General features: G+C 40.1%; 1 protein-coding gene across 1 annotated transcript; it reads left to right on the top strand.

Moving 5' to 3' along the window:
• The first annotated feature begins 7,463 nt into the window (after positions 1 to 7,463).
• LOC135705041 (retinaldehyde-binding protein 1-like) lies at positions 7,464 to 8,857 on the top strand. Its single transcript, XM_065226594.1, has 2 exons — positions 7,464 to 8,313; positions 8,390 to 8,857. The coding sequence occupies exons 1-2, from the start codon at positions 7,588 to 7,590 to the stop codon at positions 8,639 to 8,641; spliced, it is 978 nt and encodes a 325-aa protein (XP_065082666.1). The 5' UTR covers positions 7,464 to 7,587; the 3' UTR covers positions 8,642 to 8,857.
• The last annotated feature ends 13,486 nt before the right edge of the window (positions 8,858 to 22,343 follow it).

Consider the following 22,343-nt stretch of genomic DNA (forward strand, 5'->3'; position numbering starts at 1 on the left):
TTTTAGGTGTTAATCATTTTATTCATATGTATTGCTTATGCATAGTATACTTCAATCTATAAAATACAAAATCGCTATCGAACGCGATTTAGATCAGTCGAAGCAGTGTGAAACACAAAGTTAATATACTCGGTAGGATATGAGGGGTAGACTGATGCAAAATTTGAGACGTTCAGACCACAGTGCTCAAACGGTTCCAAATTGGACCCTGATTAGCCTCCCAAAAATTGACTCCATTTGGTAAGAAACTGACTTGGCACAAACCATTTTAATTTTATATAAGAAATCCAAACTTTTTGTTCATTGTCTTCTAGTCTTTTTTCATGTTGCACTATTAAAATGATCTATAGCCATTCTTAGGGAAAACTTTCTCAGCTACAGCTTTGTAGAATTTAGTTTTTAAGTCGAACGTCAAATAAAATAGTTATTAATAGTTTAATCGATAGATAATTTTTTGGTATGATCAAGCAGCTATTTTGTACACTGTATTCTGCAGTGTGACACAGCAACCATGATTTTTGTGCTCTAAAGTCTGGAACGCGCAAAAATTAGTCAACTTCAAATTGGAGTGTTTCTGTTAAAAATGCATAAAAAAAACTGAAATGCTGCATTTGGAAGTTGAGTGTATACACAATGGTTGCTACACTCAAAAAACTACACACGTCTGATCTAACTGTTTGAACACTTGATATTTCATATGCACAATCACATTTAGTTTAAATGTATTTCACCATGGTTCAATGTGTTCTACACGTTAATTTCTTGTGTTTCAAACTTTGAAATGTTGACGATCTTTCTCTATCAATTCAAGTGTATGCACATTGAATCGCACTACTGTTCAAAACAGATGGATTTGAAGTGTTTTGCATTTCAATGCAATGTGAAATGCTTGTTCTGCAAGGTAAACATTGAAAACATGAGTTGTGACTTCATACTTGCCAACCAGCTTCATATATGAGAACAACCATGGACCAGTGAGATCGAACGAAGACAGGTGCAGCAGCACACCCCAGCAGTTCAGGATCAATTCCCAAATCAGACCCATTAATAAAGGCATGTGTATGCTCTACGCAGTTTTGTTTATATATTTGTCGATTTAATATTGAGTCGGTAAAGTAGAAGTCGACAAAGTAGAATATTGTAGAGCATTGAACTATGATGTGCAAAACTATTGATATCATCATGTGAGGCACATAGAATCCAAGTGCGTTACAATTCGAACCAATAGTTTTGAGGCATGGTTCAAAGCATAAGATTCACACATGAAATGGATGTGTTTCACAATAAGTGCAAAATTAAGTGTGAGGCACATGATGATGACGTGTGAAATTTTTTGAGTATATGATGAGTTTTCCCCGTTTGCTCTCCAGTTTTCACAATGACCGCCAAGCTAGAGAAACAGCGTGTTAAAATTTTGCTCTCAGCAAGAGAATCCGACGTTCTCACACGCCAAGTTGGCAAAATTGCTGGATGTGGCCAAAGCGACCGTGACAAACGTTTTTAAACTGTTCGGGGAGCGTCTGTCGACCGCCAGGAAGCCTGGAAGCGGTGGCAATCGTAATCCAGACGTGGCAGCGACGACGAAGAAGGTGGCGGTGAAATATAAACGGAATTCTAACCTCTCCATCCGGGACATCGCTGGCAAGCTAAATGTCTCCCATACTACTGTGCAGTGGGCCAAGAAACGAGCCGGGTTGTCGACGTTTAAGAAGGTGAACGTGGCGAACCGAGATTACAAACAAAACACGTCGGCTAAGCAGCGAATCTGCTCACATAGTTCGACTGTGTCGTCATGGACGACGAAACTTATGCGAAGGCAGATTTCAAGCAGCTTCCGGGACAGAAGTTTTATACCGCATAAGGAAAAGGGAAGGTGGCTGAAATTTTCAAAACCATCAAACTATCGAAGTTCCCGAAAAAATATCTTCTCTGGCATGCCATACCCATGTAATAATTTGGGTTTTATTAGGGTTCTGAAGACCATTATTTAGACATGTAGAATGCTATACAACCACGACATAAATGCTACTTGGGTATGCACGTGTGGTCTAAAAAGCGGCATTTTCATTACTACGGGAACCATCGATCAAGAGATCTTCGTCCAGGAGTGCCTGGAAAAGCGGCTGCTACCATTCCTAAAGCAACATAATAGACCTGCGCTGTTCTGGCCGGACTTGGCAAGCTGCCACTATGGGAAAAAGGCAATCGAGTGGTACGATGCGAACAACGTGATTGTGGTACCCAAAGACCACAACCCTCCCAGCAGCCCAGAACTCCACCCTATCGAACGGTATTGGGCCTTGGTCAAACGGAATCTAAAAAAAAACTAATAAATCCAAGGAAAACGAGCAGCAGTTTAAATCTAACTGGCGTTCGGCGGCAAACAAGGTCAATGAAACCACTGTGCAAAATTTAATAGAAGGGGTTAAGCGGAAGGCACGGCAGTTCGGATTTGGCAAACCAAAAGAATAAACACATTTTTTCCTTTAAATATATGAATTGAACAATGTATTCCTGATCGGTTAGAACCTCAAGTAACAATTTTGGTTTTATGGGGGTTCTGTAAACGATGTTTTAGACTTGTAGAATGCTGTCGATAGATAGTGCCATTTCCTACTTTAACGGGAACTCGGGTTGATCCTGGCCCTCTATCTCTGCAGGCAAAAGTCTCCGGCCAATGAGACTACCACAAATCGATTAGCTATTTATCAATTTCATCTAGATGAACGCGGCATTGGGACGGTACTAATGGATATTTTTGGTCGTTATTGAAAATTTAGTCGGTTGCTGACTTTATGTCTGGGCCCAAATTGGGGGCATTTAGGACATTAGATCCATTTTCCCAATAATATGTTGACTGAAACCGTTTGACAGCCGAGACATTCAATTTAGTCGAAAATTGAGAATCGCCTGAAAATCATCGGCATATTTCTTTTTCGTTTACAGCGCATATTTTATTTTTTGTCAATTGACGGTTAACATCACCATATATTTTCTTTATAATTATTTGGATTACAATGGAGCAAATACACACTACAATATGGCTGTAGAACCGCTATCATTTTATCATATGCGAAATGCCCAACATCGCCTGTCGAAGAAACTACTTGTGGGCCATTTTATTCATCTGCATGCTTAATAATACTTCCCAAGCAACATTGCAACTTTTATCGAGGTTTTATAGCATTCTTCCAGTCTAAATCATGGTCTACAAAACCCTTATAGAACCAGAAATGTTACTTGGGTTGTTTTAAATAATAACTTCTGTTCAGGCTTTGTTCACACAAATCTGGAGAACTTATTCAACCACAATATTGAACTACTTGGTGTTGTATAAGGTATTTCGAGAAGCTTTTATTCGACTTACATAAGTTGTAACAGAGCTTATTCAATATATTATTTTTTTATTATTATTATTCAGCGTTTCCCTAATAAACTTGTTATGGTAATTTTGCTTAACGACGTGTTATTGGTATCTTCCAAACCATTTGTGGAAAAGTTCGATCATGTACGGTGGGTCAAAACCCATAGATTGAGAATCGCCTACATTTCATCGGCATATTTGTTCTTCGTTTCCAGTGCATATTTTATCTTTTGTCAATTGACGGTTAACAATCGACCTGGAAGTCTGGATTCCATCGCCATATATTTTCTTTATAATTTTTTTTATCTGCGATGGAGCAAATACAAACTGCAATCCCAAGCAATCTAAAGTTTGGATTTTACTTGAGAAACGAACTCAAAAGTTCACATCTGTTGTTCAAATTTAGTTCCGTGGAACTTTCTTGCTGATTAACAAGGCACTAAACGTACAAACAGAGCCTAATGCTCTTTAAAGTACCGCCAATATTGATTGGAGACTTGAAACAGAAGTTTCTTGTTCCCGTTCAATTGAGCTGTGAAATTCACAAAAATTTAATAAAGAACTTGTTTCGAACCTCTTACACAAAGTTCAATCTAAGTACTAACCGTACCTTTAAGCAGCGTGGAAGTTCGCAACTAAGCTATGTTGAACTTTTTTTGAGACTTAACAGTGCACGTAACGTTCTAAATAAAACTTTGTAGCAACTTAAGAAAAATATAAACAAAATTCGAAGGAAGTTGAACATGTCAATTTAAGAAATGTTGTTTACGTTTGAAGACTAAAACGGTGTTCTGTTCCAAGCTTGACTATAGGTACAAAAGCGTAAAATTGATTTTTTGAAAACAATAAAAAAAAAAATGCTTATTTTATTATCATCGCAAACAGCGGCGCTGGTGGTGTAGTGGAAAGCGTGATTACCTCTCACGCCAGCAGGCCTGGGTTCAATCCCAGTCGGCACCGCCGGGATGTTCTGAGGCATAACATCTCTGATCACGCCTTCCTTCGGAAGGGAAGTAAAGCCGTTGGTCCCCGGTTCATGAGTTGATGGGTCGATAGGTAGGGTCCAGGTGTGGGAGCTGCCTCCCTGGCGTCGGTAGCATTGGTGCTCAGCACGGAAAACAAGATCGACGGAAAACAAATCAAAGTAAAAAAAATATCATCGCAATAAACTGTTTGCCAAATGGGAATAGGAAAACAAAGCTGCCAATCAACCAGGTAATATATTGTCTTGTAAGTTTTTTAAAAAATAGCAAATACCTAGGCAAATGCTCTTATTTATTTTACAGTAAATCAACAGCCTACCACATCTAAACATGCTCCGATACAAAAAGAAATTGATACAGATCTGGACATTTCCTTCAGAGATTGTCTCAAATGCAGCGGGTGGTGGTGGTGGGGTTGGTGTTGTTACTTCAGGGAGGATTTTATCCCTAACGCTTCCTTGAAATGACCGAAAGCTCCTTATATCCTCAAGGGTTCAATGTTTCTACTTAGGTAAATGGCATTACTGCAAGTAAAAACAAATATATTTTATTTTATTTTATTGAGGTTTGCGTTCCACTACCATATCTTGATGAGTTTCTGAATAAAACAAGTCGCAAAACACGTAAATTTACTACAATTGAGTCAAATTGTTTGATATTTTTCGAGGTTACTGAAAATTTCTGCGGAAAACAAAACAAGCTGTCAAATGTCAAACGGCGCAAGTTCACAATAAGTTCCTTATGATCTTTTTAGCAACTTTCAAGAACAGATAGGGGTCTACATGAACTAATCATATACTTTGAAGTTCAAAAATAGTTCTTACGGCACTTGAAAATAGATTTGGCTACTCTGAAAACCATTATTATGAAAAATATGAGTAAAATCATATGATATTCCACTTCGTTCGGTTTCAAAGATGAGGACTCAAGTTCGAAACTTGTGGTATGTAATTTAAAAACATGTATTTTAAATTAAAATATTTGGTTATATTTCAAACATTTATCTTCCGACGACGCAGCAGCTCATAATAAATTAGAAGAGAACGTGGTAAACAGCAAAATAAAATATATATTTCGACAGTGAGCATGCATAAGGGCGTATACGCGATGATCGATTCTCTTCGTCGATTTTCTCTTTGCATTGCTTCAGCTAAGCGAAATAATTTTCTAGAATTTTTTCAATGCAGAGTTGTAATAGCTTGTATTGGCTATCAAAAGCAACAGCAAACGCTCCGAGAAACATTAAATCAAGCGAGTTATTAACAAAAGAGAAAATTCACGAAGAGAATCGATCATCGCGTTTACGCCCTTATGCATGCTCACTGTCGATTTGTTTTCTATTTTGGTTTGTTGATTTCATTCAAGTTTTCTATTTGGGATGAATAGCATTCCCTCCAACAGTTAAACGAACCTTTTGTGACCTTTCAAAAAAGGGCTTTTATCCGAACTTTTAGTTGCTTGGGATCTTGTTGTACAACCGATATGGTTTTATCATATGCGAAACGGTTCAACCATACGTTGTATGGTAAAACCTATAGCGGTTCAACAACTAGATTGGAGTGTGTATTAATCCCATAATATTTTGCTGTCAATAGTTTCGGTAACCTGTTAAACAAAATCCGGACGATGAAACAGGCTGTTTCATCTGACCCACGCGACCGTTGTATATGAGCGAATGCGTAAGATTCAACGGCCGTGCAGAATCAAACTCAAATTAGAACATAAGATTCTCATAACTGCGCAGTAGCATTTTTTTACCGTCAAGCGAACCCCACACGTATCAATATATTGACGCCAAGGGGAATTATTGGCAATAATATTGATGATATGAGCGCAGAAATATTGTCAAAACAGATGTATTGACGTCAATATTAAATGTATTGACAATACAATTATTGTCAATAAAAGCAATCGTGTAGGGTCCACTTCAGTGCAAAAATGAGACCCTTTTCGCACCATCTCAGTGAGCTGGACGCTTAAACGTGCGGGGGTCAAGTGAGGTGATTTAATTTTAATCAAATTGAAAGCGAAAAGTTTGACATTGACGCTCAATTCTCAGCTTGAATCAGTTTAAAGTCGATGGTAGCCATCTAAACCGGACATAGGAGATTTTTTGTTCATTTTGGGGTTTTTCCACTTGTCCTCCTTGGGTTTTCCCATTCCGCTTTGTTTCAGTGCATATAAACAAAGATGCAACGAAAACCCTGTTAGCCTACCTGTCGCATGGTCTGTACTTTCGAACCATCAAAAGAAACCCAATAACTAGTAAACCGGCACAAGTCATCGCTCTATGCAATGTCCGAATTATCAGCACATCATGAAAACACACAAACCAACCAGTTCATCTCTATCGGTGGTGGAAGATTTAGAACTCTGCAAACAATGACGTCAAACGGCGATTCTGGGTTCTTGCTTATCCATACATGAAACCATTGGCAACGTGAGCATTGTTTTCGATGAATTCAAGATGATTATTTCACACCGGCCAAAACTTTCAGCTAATGATGCGTTTCAGATAATAGACATCGGATAATTAAGTCGTTCGTAAAATGACGTTGTTAATTTGTCGATCTAAGATTATTACTACTCTAATGGTGGAAGCTAGAACCGGCATTACCCTCGGATTAAATCCCGATCAAGAATGTTCGACTGCTTTGATGTCGACATCGAAGTTAATCAACACGACGCTAAGCAAACAATTTGCAAATGTTCCAAACAGGGTCGGAATTAAAACTTACTCCGAGTGGGAGCCTACCGCCATAAGATGCGGCTCCGTACAGCGGGAGGAGACACTCTACAAACGGCAAACAAACACTCTCGTATGTATTCCAAAACACTATCATCAATTGAAATGATTTGGAATGATTGTAATCAACGGCAGGGCGGTACTGCGTTTAGATGATTAAATTCTAAAATGAACATTTTTTTAAATATTGGTGAGGAATAAGTTGCGCAGTTTGACTGGGACTGAATTTCCAAATTTTACTGGCAACAACATGTAAATTTGAAAAAATAACTTACAATCAAAACACCGCCGAAATAATCGTCGTTCAAACTGGAATTTGCTTTTCTGGAAATGCCATCCGCCCATATAGTGCAAGCACATCATGACTTCATCCTCACTTTGACGCTGCTGTTCACAGAGTGCCCTTACAACTACGTCAGTGCGGGTGTAGCTCTCCTCACGAGATCAGGGTCATTAGAATAGAAGTTTTCGTTACGTGAATTCCGTTGCCCACCATGGCAGATTTCAGTGATAAGAGTGAGATAATTGTTCCAAACGGGAGTCGCTTGTTTAGTTTTCCCAATTTGAACGAACGCTTGCAGCGCGTTGCAGCGAAGGAACTCAAGGAGAATGAGTTTGTGCGAAAACAGTCACTGGAGCAGATGCGCGAATGGATCGCCAAAAATCGACGGATTAAAAACTGCCGCACGGACGATCGGTTCCTGCTGCGATTCTTACGAGTCAAAAAATTCTCGGTGATGAAAGCGTGTGAAATGTTGGAAAAATATCTCACCATGAGACAGTCCTATCCGAAATGGTGTAAGAATCTTGACCCGTTGGACAAAGATCTGCAGCAAGTTCTAGATTACTGCGCATTGGTTCCGGTCGGTCGTGACAGTGAAGGTCGGATAGTGATCATGGGGGTCGTTCGGAATTTTGACGCTCAAAAGCACAACTCCGATCAAATGATCCGCCTCAACATGGTCGTGACAGAATCGTTGTTCGACGACGAAGCCAACCAGATTGCCGGTTTCACGCACGTGTTCGACAATACCGATATGACACTGGCGCATGTCACCTGCTGGTCGCTGGAAAACATGACTGGCTATCTGCGCAGCGTCGTCAATGCCGTCCCGATCCGGCTGAAGCAAAATCATTTCGTCAATGTTCCCGGCTTTGCCGCGCAACTGAGCAAGTACTGCCTGTCTTTTGCCAGCGATAAGCTCAAATCACGAATTTATGTAAGCATCCGTTGCGTGATGGTGGTGGAGATATTGTGCATGTCATTTTCTGATTTTTTTTTTTGTTCGATTTCAGTGTCACCGAAACGTCGATGATCTGAAGCGGAACATCGACGAGAAGCTGCTGCCTCGGGAGTATGGCGGGGAAGTACCGCTGGTTGAGCTGAACGAGCGGTTCAAACGATATCTGATGACAAAACGGGAAATGCTACTGGCACTGGACGAGATGGAAATCCAGTTGACCGATCAGGTGGAAACGGTGCACGGGAGTGTGGATATCGTGGACGCTGGAGCGATTGGCAGCTTTAGGAAGCTGCAGATCGATTAGAACGCCAGGTTGGGTGGTGATTTTTGTTTTTTGTTTACCTCGCCGTTGTCTTATCTGTTGTGATACGTATACAAATAGACTAGTAGACACTTTCTGTGGGTCTTATCAGAGAGTGGCATTATTTAGCATCCGTGACAAAATGATTTTGTTTATCATAAGTGCAAATTTGAATATAAAATGGTTCAGCCAAAACAGGATATTACGACATCAGAGAATGTGTTCTTATTGGTGTGCATGAAATCTGCAACCTGAACCTGCAATCTGAATGGATGACAGGTGTGATTGTATTAGCAAACTGAAATATCAAGTTTATCTACCTGCGAGTTGATCACTGCTAGTGTAGGTTGCTATTTGCGTTCTGTGAGTGTATGTAATAAATGAATTTTTTGTTTTTGAGTTGAAGGTAAATGAACCTTGTGAGCACACTCTAGACTTATTGAGCGCTACACTGCCAGTAACTGCAAATCAGTCCCATCTGTATTGTTATCAATTTTGAGTTAGCATAATTATTCAGTTTATCTTTCTTTCTATGGTGCTGTACTTCTTGGGTTACCGGACCCTTCCTAACACCGTTGAGGGGGGTAATAAAAAAGCACTGCCGTTTTATGGGGTGGGAATTCTTTGCGTCCTTATGAGTGCCGGTGTTAGGCATTCGTTTGGGATTCCTTCCATTCAATTTCACACACAACACAGCACATTCGTCCATCGAGTATTCACATAACACATTTATTTCCACATACAATTTATTTACAACACTTTAAATATTTACAAGATCCATTACACAACACACATAACATTTTAAATTTTTGTGGCTCTACTTTATCCATCCTTCTGTGAGAGTCAGAACCGACTGCCGTATCCTAAAAAAATTATACCAATCTGTCCCTAATAACTAGACGATCACTACGTGACGTGAAGTTTACGATTTTCAGAGTTCGGAGGAAATGCTATACTAATATCAACATGAAGCTTTAGTGCAATAATTTATTAGCATGAAAAAGTTCTGAATAGGATATATTGGTAGTTCCGCTAGAGTACGGCAGTGTGAAAATTGAACAGAAGTTGAAAAGCTTTACATGTGAGGTTTTTATGTAAATGTTTTATCGATTAAGTTCAATTAAAATTAAAATAAATGTATTTCTCATTAAGAATTCATTCAGTAGTGAAATATTTGATTTGAAAATAACCGATCATGAAACTTTAGTAATTAATGTCTTAGACAGTGTTAACGATAACGATAATTTTGTAAAATTGAAGTGCTGGAGGAAATATTCGAAGCAAGCTGTTTCGAATCTTGTTGAGAGAAGCGTGGATTTTCCATTAGTTACCGGAACTTTAGATGAAGATGCAGCTGTTCTTACTAACGTTTTGAAAACTTGTACCAATAAATTAGTTGAACAAAAGTTTGTTTCTTTGAAAAACTCGAACAGCTGGTACAATTTGGATCTTTTGCGTCTTAAACGTAAGAGGGACAAATGGTACAAAAAGTTTTGTAGATCTAATAGTGATAATCATTGGAATAGGTACACGGTCGTGCGTAATAAATATTCACAATCGATTAAGAAAACTCGATGTGAATATATTCAGAGGAAAATTGATCAGCATCAAAACAACAGCAAAGAGTTATGGAAAATTTTGAAATCTTTGATGAAGCCTAGTAATTGTAAATCGCGGACCATAACTTTTGATGGCATATTAGAACAGTCAGAACCAGTAATTGCTTCTAAGTTTAATGACTATTTCGTCGAGAGCGTTTCACTGATCAATCAATCTATTGAACTGATCAATGAACCGGACGAAATAAAACAGCCGATTAATAGTAATTGTAGATTTAATGATTTTCACCCAATTACATTAGATGAACTTAAAAATATTTGCTTTTCATTAGGAAAAACGGCTGGAGTAGATAATGTTAATGCTAGAGTTATTCAAGATTGCTTTCATGTCATTCGACACACTATGCGGGACCTTATTAATCAATCATTGCAATCTGGGCACGTGCCGCATATTTGGGAAGAATCTTTAGTTGTTCCTATACAAAAAGTTGCTGGGACGATTAAAGCCGAAGAGTTTCGTCCCATCAACATGTTGCACACATTAGAGAAAATTTTGGAACTTGTTGTAAAAGGCCAGCTGTTAGAATATTTAAATAGTAACTGTTTGTTGATACCGGAACAATCGGGATACCGGGAAGGCCATTCTTGTGAAACCGCGTTAAACTTAGTGTTAGCTAAATGGAAAGAAAATTTGGAGCATAAAGATACGATTGTTGCTGTGTTTTTGGATCTAAAACGCGCTTTTGAGACAATTTCTAGGCCCTTATTGTTGAGAACAATCAAGCGCTTCGGAATTTCGGGTTCTGCATACAAATGGTTTCAAAGCTATTTATCTGACAGAACACAAAGGACGGTTTTTAATAATTTTGTATCTTGTCCCGTTGACAATGACCTTGGAGTGCCTCAGGGAAGTGTATTAGGGCCCCTTTTATTTATTATGTATATTAATGACATGCGACGAGTTTTACGGTTTTGTGATATTAATCTTTTTGCTGACGATACTGTGTTATTCATTGCAGCTAAAGATTTAGATGATGCCGTTTTACACTTGAATGAAGATTTGCGTTCTCTAAGTAGATGGTTGAAGTATAAGCAGCTAAAATTGAATACAAGTAAAACTAAATTTATGGTGATTTCGCGGAATCGTGTAGATGATGATGTCTCTGTTGTTATTGATGATGAGATACTTGATCGCGTTCAGGAAATTAAATATCTTGGCGTGATTATTGATGACAAACTCAAGTTCAATTCTCATATTGACAATGTCATCAAGAAAATTGCCAAGAAGTATGGAATCCTATGTCGCTTGAAAAACGATTTAACTATTGGTAGTAAAATACAGTTATACAAATCAATCATCTCCCCTCATCTAGACTTTTGCCCTTCCATTTTATTTTTGGCCAATGAAACACAAATATCGAGATTACAGCGTTTGCAGAATAAAGTAATGCGTTTGATTTTAAGATGTAATAGATTCACTTCCTCAACTTTTATGCTGGACGCTTTGCAATGGCAGTCAGTGAAGCAAAGAATTGTGTTTTTGACTATGGTGTTCATTTTTAAAGTAGTTAACGGTTTGCTGCCTCGATATTTGTGTGATCGGATTGAAAGAGGAAGTGATTTTCATAGATATAACACTAGAAACGCGGATGAAGTAAGAACACCACATCTTTTGAATAATGCTTCACAAAATTCATTATTTTTCAAAGGTATAAATGTTTTCAATTCGATGCCTGGACACATCAAGCTTGCAACTACACTTACAGAATTTAATTCACATGTAAAAGCTGTTTATTGAGCAGTTAAATTTTTATGAATGGATAAATCATGTATCTTTACAAAGTTATCTCTAACGGATTATTTTGTATGGAGACTGTCATAAAGACATTTTAGTAATTTGTGTAGCTTATACAAAAAACTACATTGTTTGCCTCGATGGTGATGATGGGTTTTTAGTTTTTTGATTTTGTAGTAGTAATAGTAAAAATAGCTTTGAGTACTCTACAATGGTTTGAGCCTCACACGCGGAATACAGGTATAAATGACTAATACGTGGAAATTGTAGCAAAAGCCTTGAATTAGTAAAGGGTTGGTTGGAAGTCGTTTCCTTGGATATATGGCACTGCGGAAGCTTAAACGTGTAAATCCCGGGTCACGTGTAAATGGAAGTATTGTCGAGGACTATACTTGGACTTTTGATAACTAGTTACACCTTTGAATGTTTTTGGTTGATGCCTATAGCATATTTAACAGGACATTTATATCTGTAATTGTAACTTGATTTTGTTTGCAAACCTGGTTAAAATGTTTATATTTAATTATCTTAAAGATAACTCGTCCAGCTCAAACCTTTGTAGGGGTAAGAGGTGGGACCATCATCATTCATTCATCATATTTCGAGCGTTTCATAAAGTTCTATGTCGAAGTTATGCGTTATTTATAGTTAGGTGTCCTAGAAAGCTGTGTTATATTTGGCAATTAAAAAACTTATCTTTATAGATAAGGGAAATGTCTCTAATGTTGGCCTATGGATCTAAGATTGGGACCATTAAAAATCTGTTATTTATCAATTTTATCTAGATGAACGCGTTATTGGGACGTTACTAATGGATATTTTTGGTTGCTATTGAAAATTCAGTCGATTGCTGAATTTATGTATGGGCCCAAATTAGGGACACTTAAGGCCCAAGCGCAATGGCAGTGGAAGCGGAACGGCAGCGGCAACGGAAAAGCCCGATCAGAGTACGCCTACTTGTCGGATTGAAAACAAGTTAGAATCAAATAGACTTCGGCTAGGCAGCTTGATGTCATTAGTGACAACTGTCAAACTTTCCGTTTCCGTTCCGCTTCCGCCCACATTGCGTTTGGGCCTTTAGGCCGACATTACCTGCATTTCCCTTAGTAGCTTTCATTGCACATGCTTTCGGAAGGCGCCATGGAATACTTCGCCTTTCGTTTAGATTGGCGCAATTTTTAAATAAAGGAATCGATCTAAATTTCAAAAGAAGAATGTCGTTAGGAGCTTTCTTCTCCGCAAATCGGCTGGTGAACAGAAATGCGTGAATTATGCCTTGCCTTAAAAAGTAGTTAAATATAGTGAGTGAGATTTTATTTCTCAGAAGTTATTTTTATTAAAATGTTTTTTTCTTTGTACAGTGTAGCAAAAATATCTTTTGAATTTCGCGAAATCTGTACGTTTAATTTTATTAGTGAATTTTGTACAAAAAGGTAATAATTGAATTTAGTTTTATATTAGTTTAATTATTTAATTAATGTGAGTTCGCGTTGGATTTTCAGCGCTTTGCGCTTTTTTGTATGGGCTAGAAAAATATCTTCGATTCGGCTGTCGCTAAACCGGTCAAGGGGTTCCGTTTAAGTGGCATATTGATGAGATAATTTTTCTGGGTGACTTCAATCTAGCTGGTGTTTCGTGGAAACCATCTCACAGTGGCTTTCTCTATCCAGACCCTGTACGCTCTGTATTTCATACAGGATCAGTTAGCCTTCTCGATAGCTATAGTGCAGCAACGGTATCTCAAATCAATGACGTAGTTAACGAGAACAATCGAAGCTTAGACCTCTTTTTCGTTATCTCCAGTTATCTCCACGGCACCTTCTCCACTAGTAAAGCAAGTTCCTCATCATCCTCTTTTGGTTGTCACTGTCCAAGATAGTCACGTTCGGGATTTTGAAGACATTTCCACAAACGTGTCATACGATTTTCGGAAAGCTGATCATCGACGTGCTGTCTAGCATAGACTGGGGAAGCGTCCTGGACCCTGATAACGTTGAAACCGCTGCGCAAACTTTTTCACATGTCTTGGCGTATGTCATTGATAGACACGTTCCAAAGCGAGTTCACCGAAAAGGGTCACACCTTCCTTGGCAGACGAGCTAATTGCGAAAGTTGAAATCGACCTAGCGAGTGGCACTAAGGAAATTCACCAAGTATCGTACGCTGTCGCTGAAACATCATTACGTTAGGCTCAATCATGTGTTCAAGCGAGTTAGCCAATGATGCTATTCGCGATATCAACGTGGGATTCAGAGTAAACTCAAGCTGCACCCGAAGTTCTTCTGGAATTACGTTAACCGGCAGCGCAAAGAGTTTGGCCTACCATCGAAGAAGTTGCTTCCACCTCTCAGGAGATCTGTCGCTTGTTTCCAGACAAGTTTGCCAACGTATTCTCTGACGAGATATTAACCAACGACCACGTTACCCTAGCAGCTAGTAATGTACCACTCTCCGGTCAAGCGCTGGGTGCAATTGACATCGACGTCGAGATGATTTCCACTGCCACACAACAACTTAAGTCGTCCTTCATGGTGCTGTGATCAACACAGCTTCGTTTCCGGTCGTTCTACTACCACTAATCTACCTTGTCTGACACCGTATGTCACGGAAAGCATGACAGAACGGGCTCAAACAGACGTAATTTACACCGACTTGTCGGCTGCATTCGATAAACTGAACCATGTAATTGCGATTACTAAGTTAGATAGATTCGGGGTAAATGGCAACCTCCTGCGATGGTTTCGCTCTTATATCAGTGATCGCCAGCTGATGGTAACCGTTGGTGAATGTCAGTCTGCTGCTTACCCAGGCACGTCAGGGATACCTCAAGGAAATCATCTAGGCCCGTTGATTTTCCTGTTGTACTTTAACGACCTGAATCTGGTCCTCGAAGGCCCTCGTCTATCGTATGCTGATGATCTTAAAATCTATATCCGGATCCGTTCTATCGATGACTGTCACTTCCTCCAATGCCAGCTCGCAACCCCGCCAAGTGTTCAGTTATCACCTTCTCTCGCAAGAAGGAACCGATCATGTTCAATTATGTACTTCAGGAAACAACTATAAGCCGTGTCAACCACGTAAAAGACCTGGGAGTTATTCTGGATTCCCAGTTAACGTATAAGCAACACATCTCGTTCATTGTCGACAAGGCGTCAAGATCTTTGGGATTCATTTTCAGGATTGCAAAGAATTTTTCCGAGATATATTGTCCCAAATCGCTATACTGTTCTCTGGTCCGGTCAACCCTGGAATATTGCTCTGTAGTATGGAACCCAAGCTCTAACAATGGTGCTGAAAGAGTTGAGTCCGTTCAGCGTCGATTTCATCGATTTGCCCTGAGGAAGCTGCCTTGGAGAAACCCTTTTTGTCTACCCAGTTATGAAAGTCGATGTCAACTGATTGATCTGGAGCTTCTACGTACTCGGAGAGACACTTCGCGGGCCCTGCTCATGGCGGATAGTTTACAGGGTAGAATTGATTGCTCTACAATCCTGGGGAAGATCAACGTGAACGTCCAACCCCGAGCGCTGTGAAATAACGCTATGTTAAGATTGCCTCAGCATCGCACTAACTATAGCATGAACGGTGCTATAGACGGCCTTCAACGTGTGTTCGATCGAGTTTCTTCAGTGTTCGATTTCAACCTGACACGAGAAATGCTACGCCGGTGCTTTTCCCGTATTTTCTCTGACGCAGTAAACCGTTGAATGACCATGTATTTTATTGTATTGTGTATTTTGGTAAGCTGGGCTATGTATTTTAATATTATTCACTTAAACATCATTGGGGCTACACTCAGCCTGTTGATGTAAACTAATAAACAAATTAATAAATATTTCCAGTCTGTAAGGAGGATCCTGGTAGGGCCTCCAAATTCCGACTTATGCGCCAGACGACGAAAGTCGTCTGCCAGAACTCAAGGTTGGATTGCCCAGCTAGCTCTTTTTCAACCCCACAACGGAATCCACCTCCTATAATGTCCCAAAACCTTCCAAAGCTTCCTTCCCAATTTCCAATCCCAAGAGTTCCTTAAATTCGAATTATAGTAGGTATTCCGATTCAATAAATTGAAACTAAATTTAAAGTTTTGATTGACAAATAATAGAAAACGATTTATTTCTCATACAATAAAATGGTTTAATTGAAACGCTTAAATTTTGATTTCCAAAGTCTATAAAAGTTGGATTTATGTTTGCATGGTGATTTCCTTAAAACCTTCCCTTTTCCTACTTTCTCCTAACGGGTGACGTCATTCAGTAAGTGTGTTCCCTGAACGTGAGTCAAACTACTTGCAATAGATTCCCCCCATTTCTTCCCCTACTAATATAATAGTTTGCCCTACTAATGCTGGTGGTGGGGTGTGTTCGTGTGGGTACTAAAAAGTGGTTCAGGTACTTACAGGACTCGTCGTTGATCGGAGGTTACCTGGTCGGCCAACGGCTGGTTGACCGAGAACGACGTCCTCGTCGTTCGACGCTCAGGGGTGCGGGTTGCACGGACGGACGACTTGAATGCTCTTCAGGAAGGGGACTCCCAGTTTCCTGTGGGCGGATATTTTGCTGACGCCCACTCCGACGACGGTTCGTCACACAATGATGCAAGCCGGGCGGAGTGCCGACTTCAGGGACCATGCAGTGTACCCACCACACAATTTGGATGCTCAGATAGCGTTCGATGGCACCGGGAAGGGGCGGCCTTCGGCGCCGATGGTGAATGAAACTTCGTTGATATAGGCCGGCGAAATACCGACTCATAGGCCCATGCGGTTCGCACGGAGCGGGACTTCGGTGCTCTCTAGCACCAGGAAAGTGATTCGCGGCTTCTTCAGGCTACGTCGGAGATGTGCACTTGATTGCTGGGCTCTGATCGGGACTGGTCAATACCCTCTACCCGGGACGTGAGTCTGGGCGATTCTCTCTGGCGGTGGCAAGCTTTCCCCGTACAGATTACTCGCGGATTGTGGCAACCACGTTGTAGCGGAGTGGTGCTCGCGAGGCCGAACTTCCTTCACCGATGACCACGCTCTCTGCAACTATTCTTAGCGGCACGCAGCCGCGAGGCGAAGAATAGTCCCAGGGGATCGCCCCCAGTCTCACCGATAGCACGCGGATAGCTTTTGGATGCTGTTGAAGCCGTAGCTAGGAGAAACTTCCAGCCCGCACAATCTCCACGAAACGCACTCGCCAAAACCCCAATGGTGCACGTGTTCACGTGTGGTGACTCACGTTTTTTTTTAACTGCAATGTCTGATTTCTTATCAGTTCTTTTATTTGGACTCACGTTTTCTTCCTTTACAGGATTTTCAACTTATTCACGACTCACGATTTTTTCTTAATTTATATAATTTAATATTCACTTGTTAAAATGTAGACTTTACTGTTCGGCGGTCTCAACGGGAAAGATCGAGCGGGTGCTCTTTCTTGATCCAGAAGCCTCAATTTTCCTATTTTCCGTTTTTATTCCGGTTCTGATTTCTTGATTCTAAAATTATATATTCTAAATTTTCTTCGCGATTTGATCGGTAAGTTGACCTTTTGATCACTGACGTATAAACCCCACCCACTTAACACCCATCATTACTGATTCGAGCACATTGGTTGCCTACCACGAAGGCGCAAATTTAAAGCACAAATAGGGTTCTTTATGAAACGACGGTGAGCCCGTTTCAAGTCGTCCGTGTGAAACGGACCATCAGACTCGTGTGCCCAAGTGATGGCCCGCCTGTTAAAGATATCTAAACGGAGAAGAGTGAAGTTCGCTATTCCTCGGAGCGAAATTTTCCCAAGGGTCGCCAATCAACCGTCGACGAGGTCCCTTTCCCACTACAAACCGCGTGGACCATTTTTTCCGAGAGCGCGTTCAGCGAATCTCCCGGGAAGGCACGACTACGGTCGATGCTTACGTTCAGTTTTTCCTTCGGTTCTCGCTTAGTTGAGTAAGCATTCCTTCTTTCTCTTTCCGTTTTGATCATGTTTTGGGTAAGTCAGAGTAATTATTTCGTTCCGTTAATACTTGCGGTTCTACAGGAATAGGCGTTTTACCTTTAATAAAGCTAATAACTAATGCACCTTGATTGAATGTAATAACTCAATGCGGGAGTAACCTGATGATGGTACAGCATGCAACACCACCACCCTACTGCTTCTCTCTGAGATGACTATGTTGGTCATGACGAGAGATGCAAAATAATATGGGTAAATAAGAATAGCATTATAACACACCATCTACCATCTCACCACTATTCAGCAGCCGCAGACAGTATATGAGCAAGTCAAACCTGTGGATTTGAGGACATACCTCATATCCCCTCATCCATCAATGTGTGAGATAGGTAAAGGAAGTTAATGGAACTGCCCTGAAGCTGTTTGATATCCCATTAAGTGAATTTTTGTGAATTCTTTGGGGCCGTGTTGCTATCGGAACTAACCCTTTGAGATAAATATTTGAATTTTCTCGTAGTTCTAGACGTTCTTGATGTTCTCAGATCTACCTTGAAGTTTTCGGAACGTCCTTGAAGTTTCCGCAATTTTTCTGATGTCAATGGAACTACCGCACAAAGATCAACCGACCGAGACTGATACATCACAAGCTAAAATATTTTTAAATGTTTGGATTATGCTTACTCATGTCATTTTAATATTTTTTTAATTTGTTAAGTTTATTTTCAAACATTAGGTTAAACCACTAGGGGCGGAGCAATATTCCTTTATCTTTGAGGTGCAACGATCCAGAAGCTCGGACTCTGGTACAACTTTGCATTTTCCAGGGGTAAATTATCTGCTAAATTCGATCGGATAACACACAATAACAAAAGTGCCCGAGATTAACTCCTTAGAAAACTCGAAGAGATAGTGCAAATGCCTATGGTTTGTGGACGCTGGATCGTATCAACTTAAGAGCAGCTATTTAAAATTTACATTCAAAAATATCTTACTGAATTTGGAGATGTTGATTTCTGTCTTAATATGAACGCATGAGCGTTCATGAGGTGGCTCTATTAAGGTGATAGTGACTACAGATTTCGACATTGCATGGTTTCAATTCTACTTTCACCCACTTTGAGTAACTGTCTACAAGCAATAAAAATGTATGGTGCGAGGAAAAGAAGAAGTATACATGTATCCTGCTAAACGACCTTATTGCGGGAATCCATTCAGATTCAACTTAACGCTTTGGAATAGCTACCATACTGTTGCAAACATCGCAATTTTTTTTTATCCCGGACCAATATACTGACTCCCTTGTCAATCTCTTCATTTTTACAATTCCAGTATGATTACTATGTAAAATCTGTGGCACGACCACTCGGTCTTGATATAGTAAGCAGTCATTCACTAGTTCAAGCTCATGAGAATTAGAAAAAAAAATGTCTGCAAGGTTTTTGTCAATTCGTTTAGGCCAACCATGTTGCATAAATGAAATAATCTTCAACAGAAAATCATCGTTTTTGGAAGCTTTAGCAGCTTTCACAAAATCTTTTGGCAAATCCTTACCAAAATTTATACTTCTCACATAGTTGGTCTTGAACTCTTTAGAATAGGAAACGGGAACATAAATCCGCATTACCCATCTTGGCAGACGGCCGGTAATGGATTTCTAAATCTTAAAAGGACAATTCTAAAACATAACGTTGCAGCCTTGTAACGAATAACGAGTTATTTCCATCTTTACCAAAAAATCCAACTAAAGATCTGTGGTCTGTAAACACTAGAAACTTATCCTGTAAAGAAAATTATGAAATTTCTTTATAGTACATACAAAAACAAGAGCTTCCAAATGAAGGATAGGGTATGATTTCTAAGTTTTATCTAGAGAAAAGGAGGTAAAGCTAATAGGTTTTTCCACGCCCTCTACTGTATGGCCAATTACTCCTCTAAGCCCTCATACCCAAAGCATCTGAAACTACTACCAGTGGTTTATTTGGATCATAGAATTCAAGTAAATCTGTTATGAGTCGCGCACTTTTAGAATCTTCAAAAGCTTTATTGCATTTGCTGTACCATGTAAATTTCACATTCTTTTTCAATAAATTATATACGTGGTATAGTTTTGCGGAATGATTAGGTATAAATTTGTGGTAATAATTGATCAGTCCTAAAAATGTTTTCAGCTCTGTCAAATTTTGAGGAATACTAGCGTTCTTAATTGTAGACCAAGCTCTTTTCAAAAAAATTACATTGTCTAAATAACCTTTTATGTTTCCATTAGACAACCTATTTAAAACTTCATACAACTTTGACATACAATCATCTAAGTCTTTTCCGGCTATAAGCACGTCTTCTAAGTAACAATAAACCCCTTTGATATAATTTAAAACCTGGTCTGAAATATTGCCGCACTTGATGATTATAGGTATATACACCTTTAGTTGTATTTATGACCATAAACTTTTTAGACCTTTCTGTCAATTCCAGCTGAGTGTATGCTCCTTCTAATTCCAATGCACAATACATTTTACCTTGCAAAAAAAAAAATAATCTTGGGCGGATAAGTATTGGGAATGATCACTTTGTTAATGGAAACTTAGCAATCTATAACAAGGCTGATAGATTAGTCTCTTCGGTTTGCCTTGAAGTTAATTGAATGTTTTTATGTTGTATTTTTATCGTGAAAACCGTTTTTATAAATCTGACCGTTTATTTTCCGTGGATGTACTGTCTAGTGTATATGTTTTTACACTGAAGGTCTGTGTCAAAGTGAGCTGCAAACATCAAATCGAACATAAGTGAAAGTGATCTGTTCTGTTTATTTCTTATTGTTCGACCACGTCATTCAATCCACCATGCTGTATCTATCCCAGTACCTATTGTGCAGTGTTCTCACTAGTAGCTGAAGAAATCATTTGTGGATTTTATTTCGCCTGTGCATATCGTATCTACATTTTGGCGTTAATCCGAAATCTAGTCATGGCTTGCCCGCGTTGTCAAAAAGTCATTTCTGACTCTGACCGCATCGTCTGTCGTGGGTACTGTGGCGCATCTTTTCACACCTTCTGCGCAAATGTGGACATTCCGGTGCTTGACGTTCTGGGGCTGCATGAGAGGAATATTTTCTGGATGTGCGACGGTTGTGCGGATTTATTCTCCAATGGACATTTCCGTAGCATGACCGCTCGCTGCAATGATAGCCCCACGAGTCCAGCCGTTTCAGAAACAATCAACTCGCTGAAGGACGACATCTCCAAACTAAGTGATGCTGTCGCTACGCTCTCAGCCAAAGTTGAATCTCAGCCAAAATCGCAGATTGCACCGGGTGGATTTCGTTTTAACGATTTTTCGAACAAACCGAGCACACCAAAACGTAGGCGTACTTCTGATGAAACTGCTTCTCGTAGTACTCTTAAGCTGGCTAAAAATCGTGGTACTAACAAGGCTATGGGTGAAGCCATAAACACCGTTCAACTGAATAAGACCTGTTTTGGATTTATCTCTCGGCGTTTGATCCGATGACTACCGAGCAGGAAATTATGGATTTTGTTCGAAAATGCTTGAACATGAACGATGACCAGCCGAAGCCGAAGGTGGTGAAGCTAGTTCCCAAAGGCAAGGATATTTCAACAATGAGATTCGTGTCTTTCAAAGTCGGTGTTAGTAAGGAGATGAAAGGTATTGCGCTCTGTACTGATTCCTGGCCAGAAGATATCTACTTCCGTGAATTTGATGACCGCACAAAAAACGTAGCGCAGATTGTGAACCGGAGCAAGGATCAAGCAACAGATGGAGGTACAACAGAAACTACGGACACACCGATGGAATAATGGAAAAATCAGCGCTTACCTCCGGAAGCACATCCACCAACATAGCCGTTCGTATATACTCCCCAGGACGCATTGCCCACAGTTCTATGGGAGCCCCGGATCCACCCGACCCAGTCGTTAAGCAAGACGCTATCTTGCCTAATTGCTTTACGAGTTCCAGTAACCCTCGGAGTGCCATTGATGTCAGCACCAATGCTTCTGATCCTCCTGCTGAGCTTGTAATTCGTGGCCGGGATTCCAATTCCACTGCAATAATGGCAGATAACTCCTTTACGCTGTCAACCCAACCGGTGTCACGTGAAAACATCCTCTGTTATCCGAATTCGGACAAAGTATACCCTCAAATTCATTGGATGCCACCAGGACGCACTGTATACAGCCCTTTGGAAGCCCCTGAGCCACTCGACCCAGTCGTGTTTGATGCTGTTTCCAGCCATCGGAGCCGTCCTGGTCCTGCGGTTGAGATCGGTGAAGGGATCTTCCAGCCTGTGTTGCCAGGCAAGTATTCTACACATCAAAACATTTCTCTGCCTGACATACATTCGCGTTGCAGTTTACCTGAGCGGAATGGTGCATCTTCTGGTCTCACCG

This window comes from Ochlerotatus camptorhynchus, unplaced genomic scaffold (assembly GCF_037179485.1).
Source record: "Ochlerotatus camptorhynchus isolate MF236.1 unplaced genomic scaffold, CSIRO-AGI_Acam_v1.1 ptg000257l, whole genome shotgun sequence".
Classification (NCBI taxonomy): Eukaryota; Metazoa; Arthropoda; class Insecta; order Diptera; family Culicidae; genus Ochlerotatus; species Ochlerotatus camptorhynchus.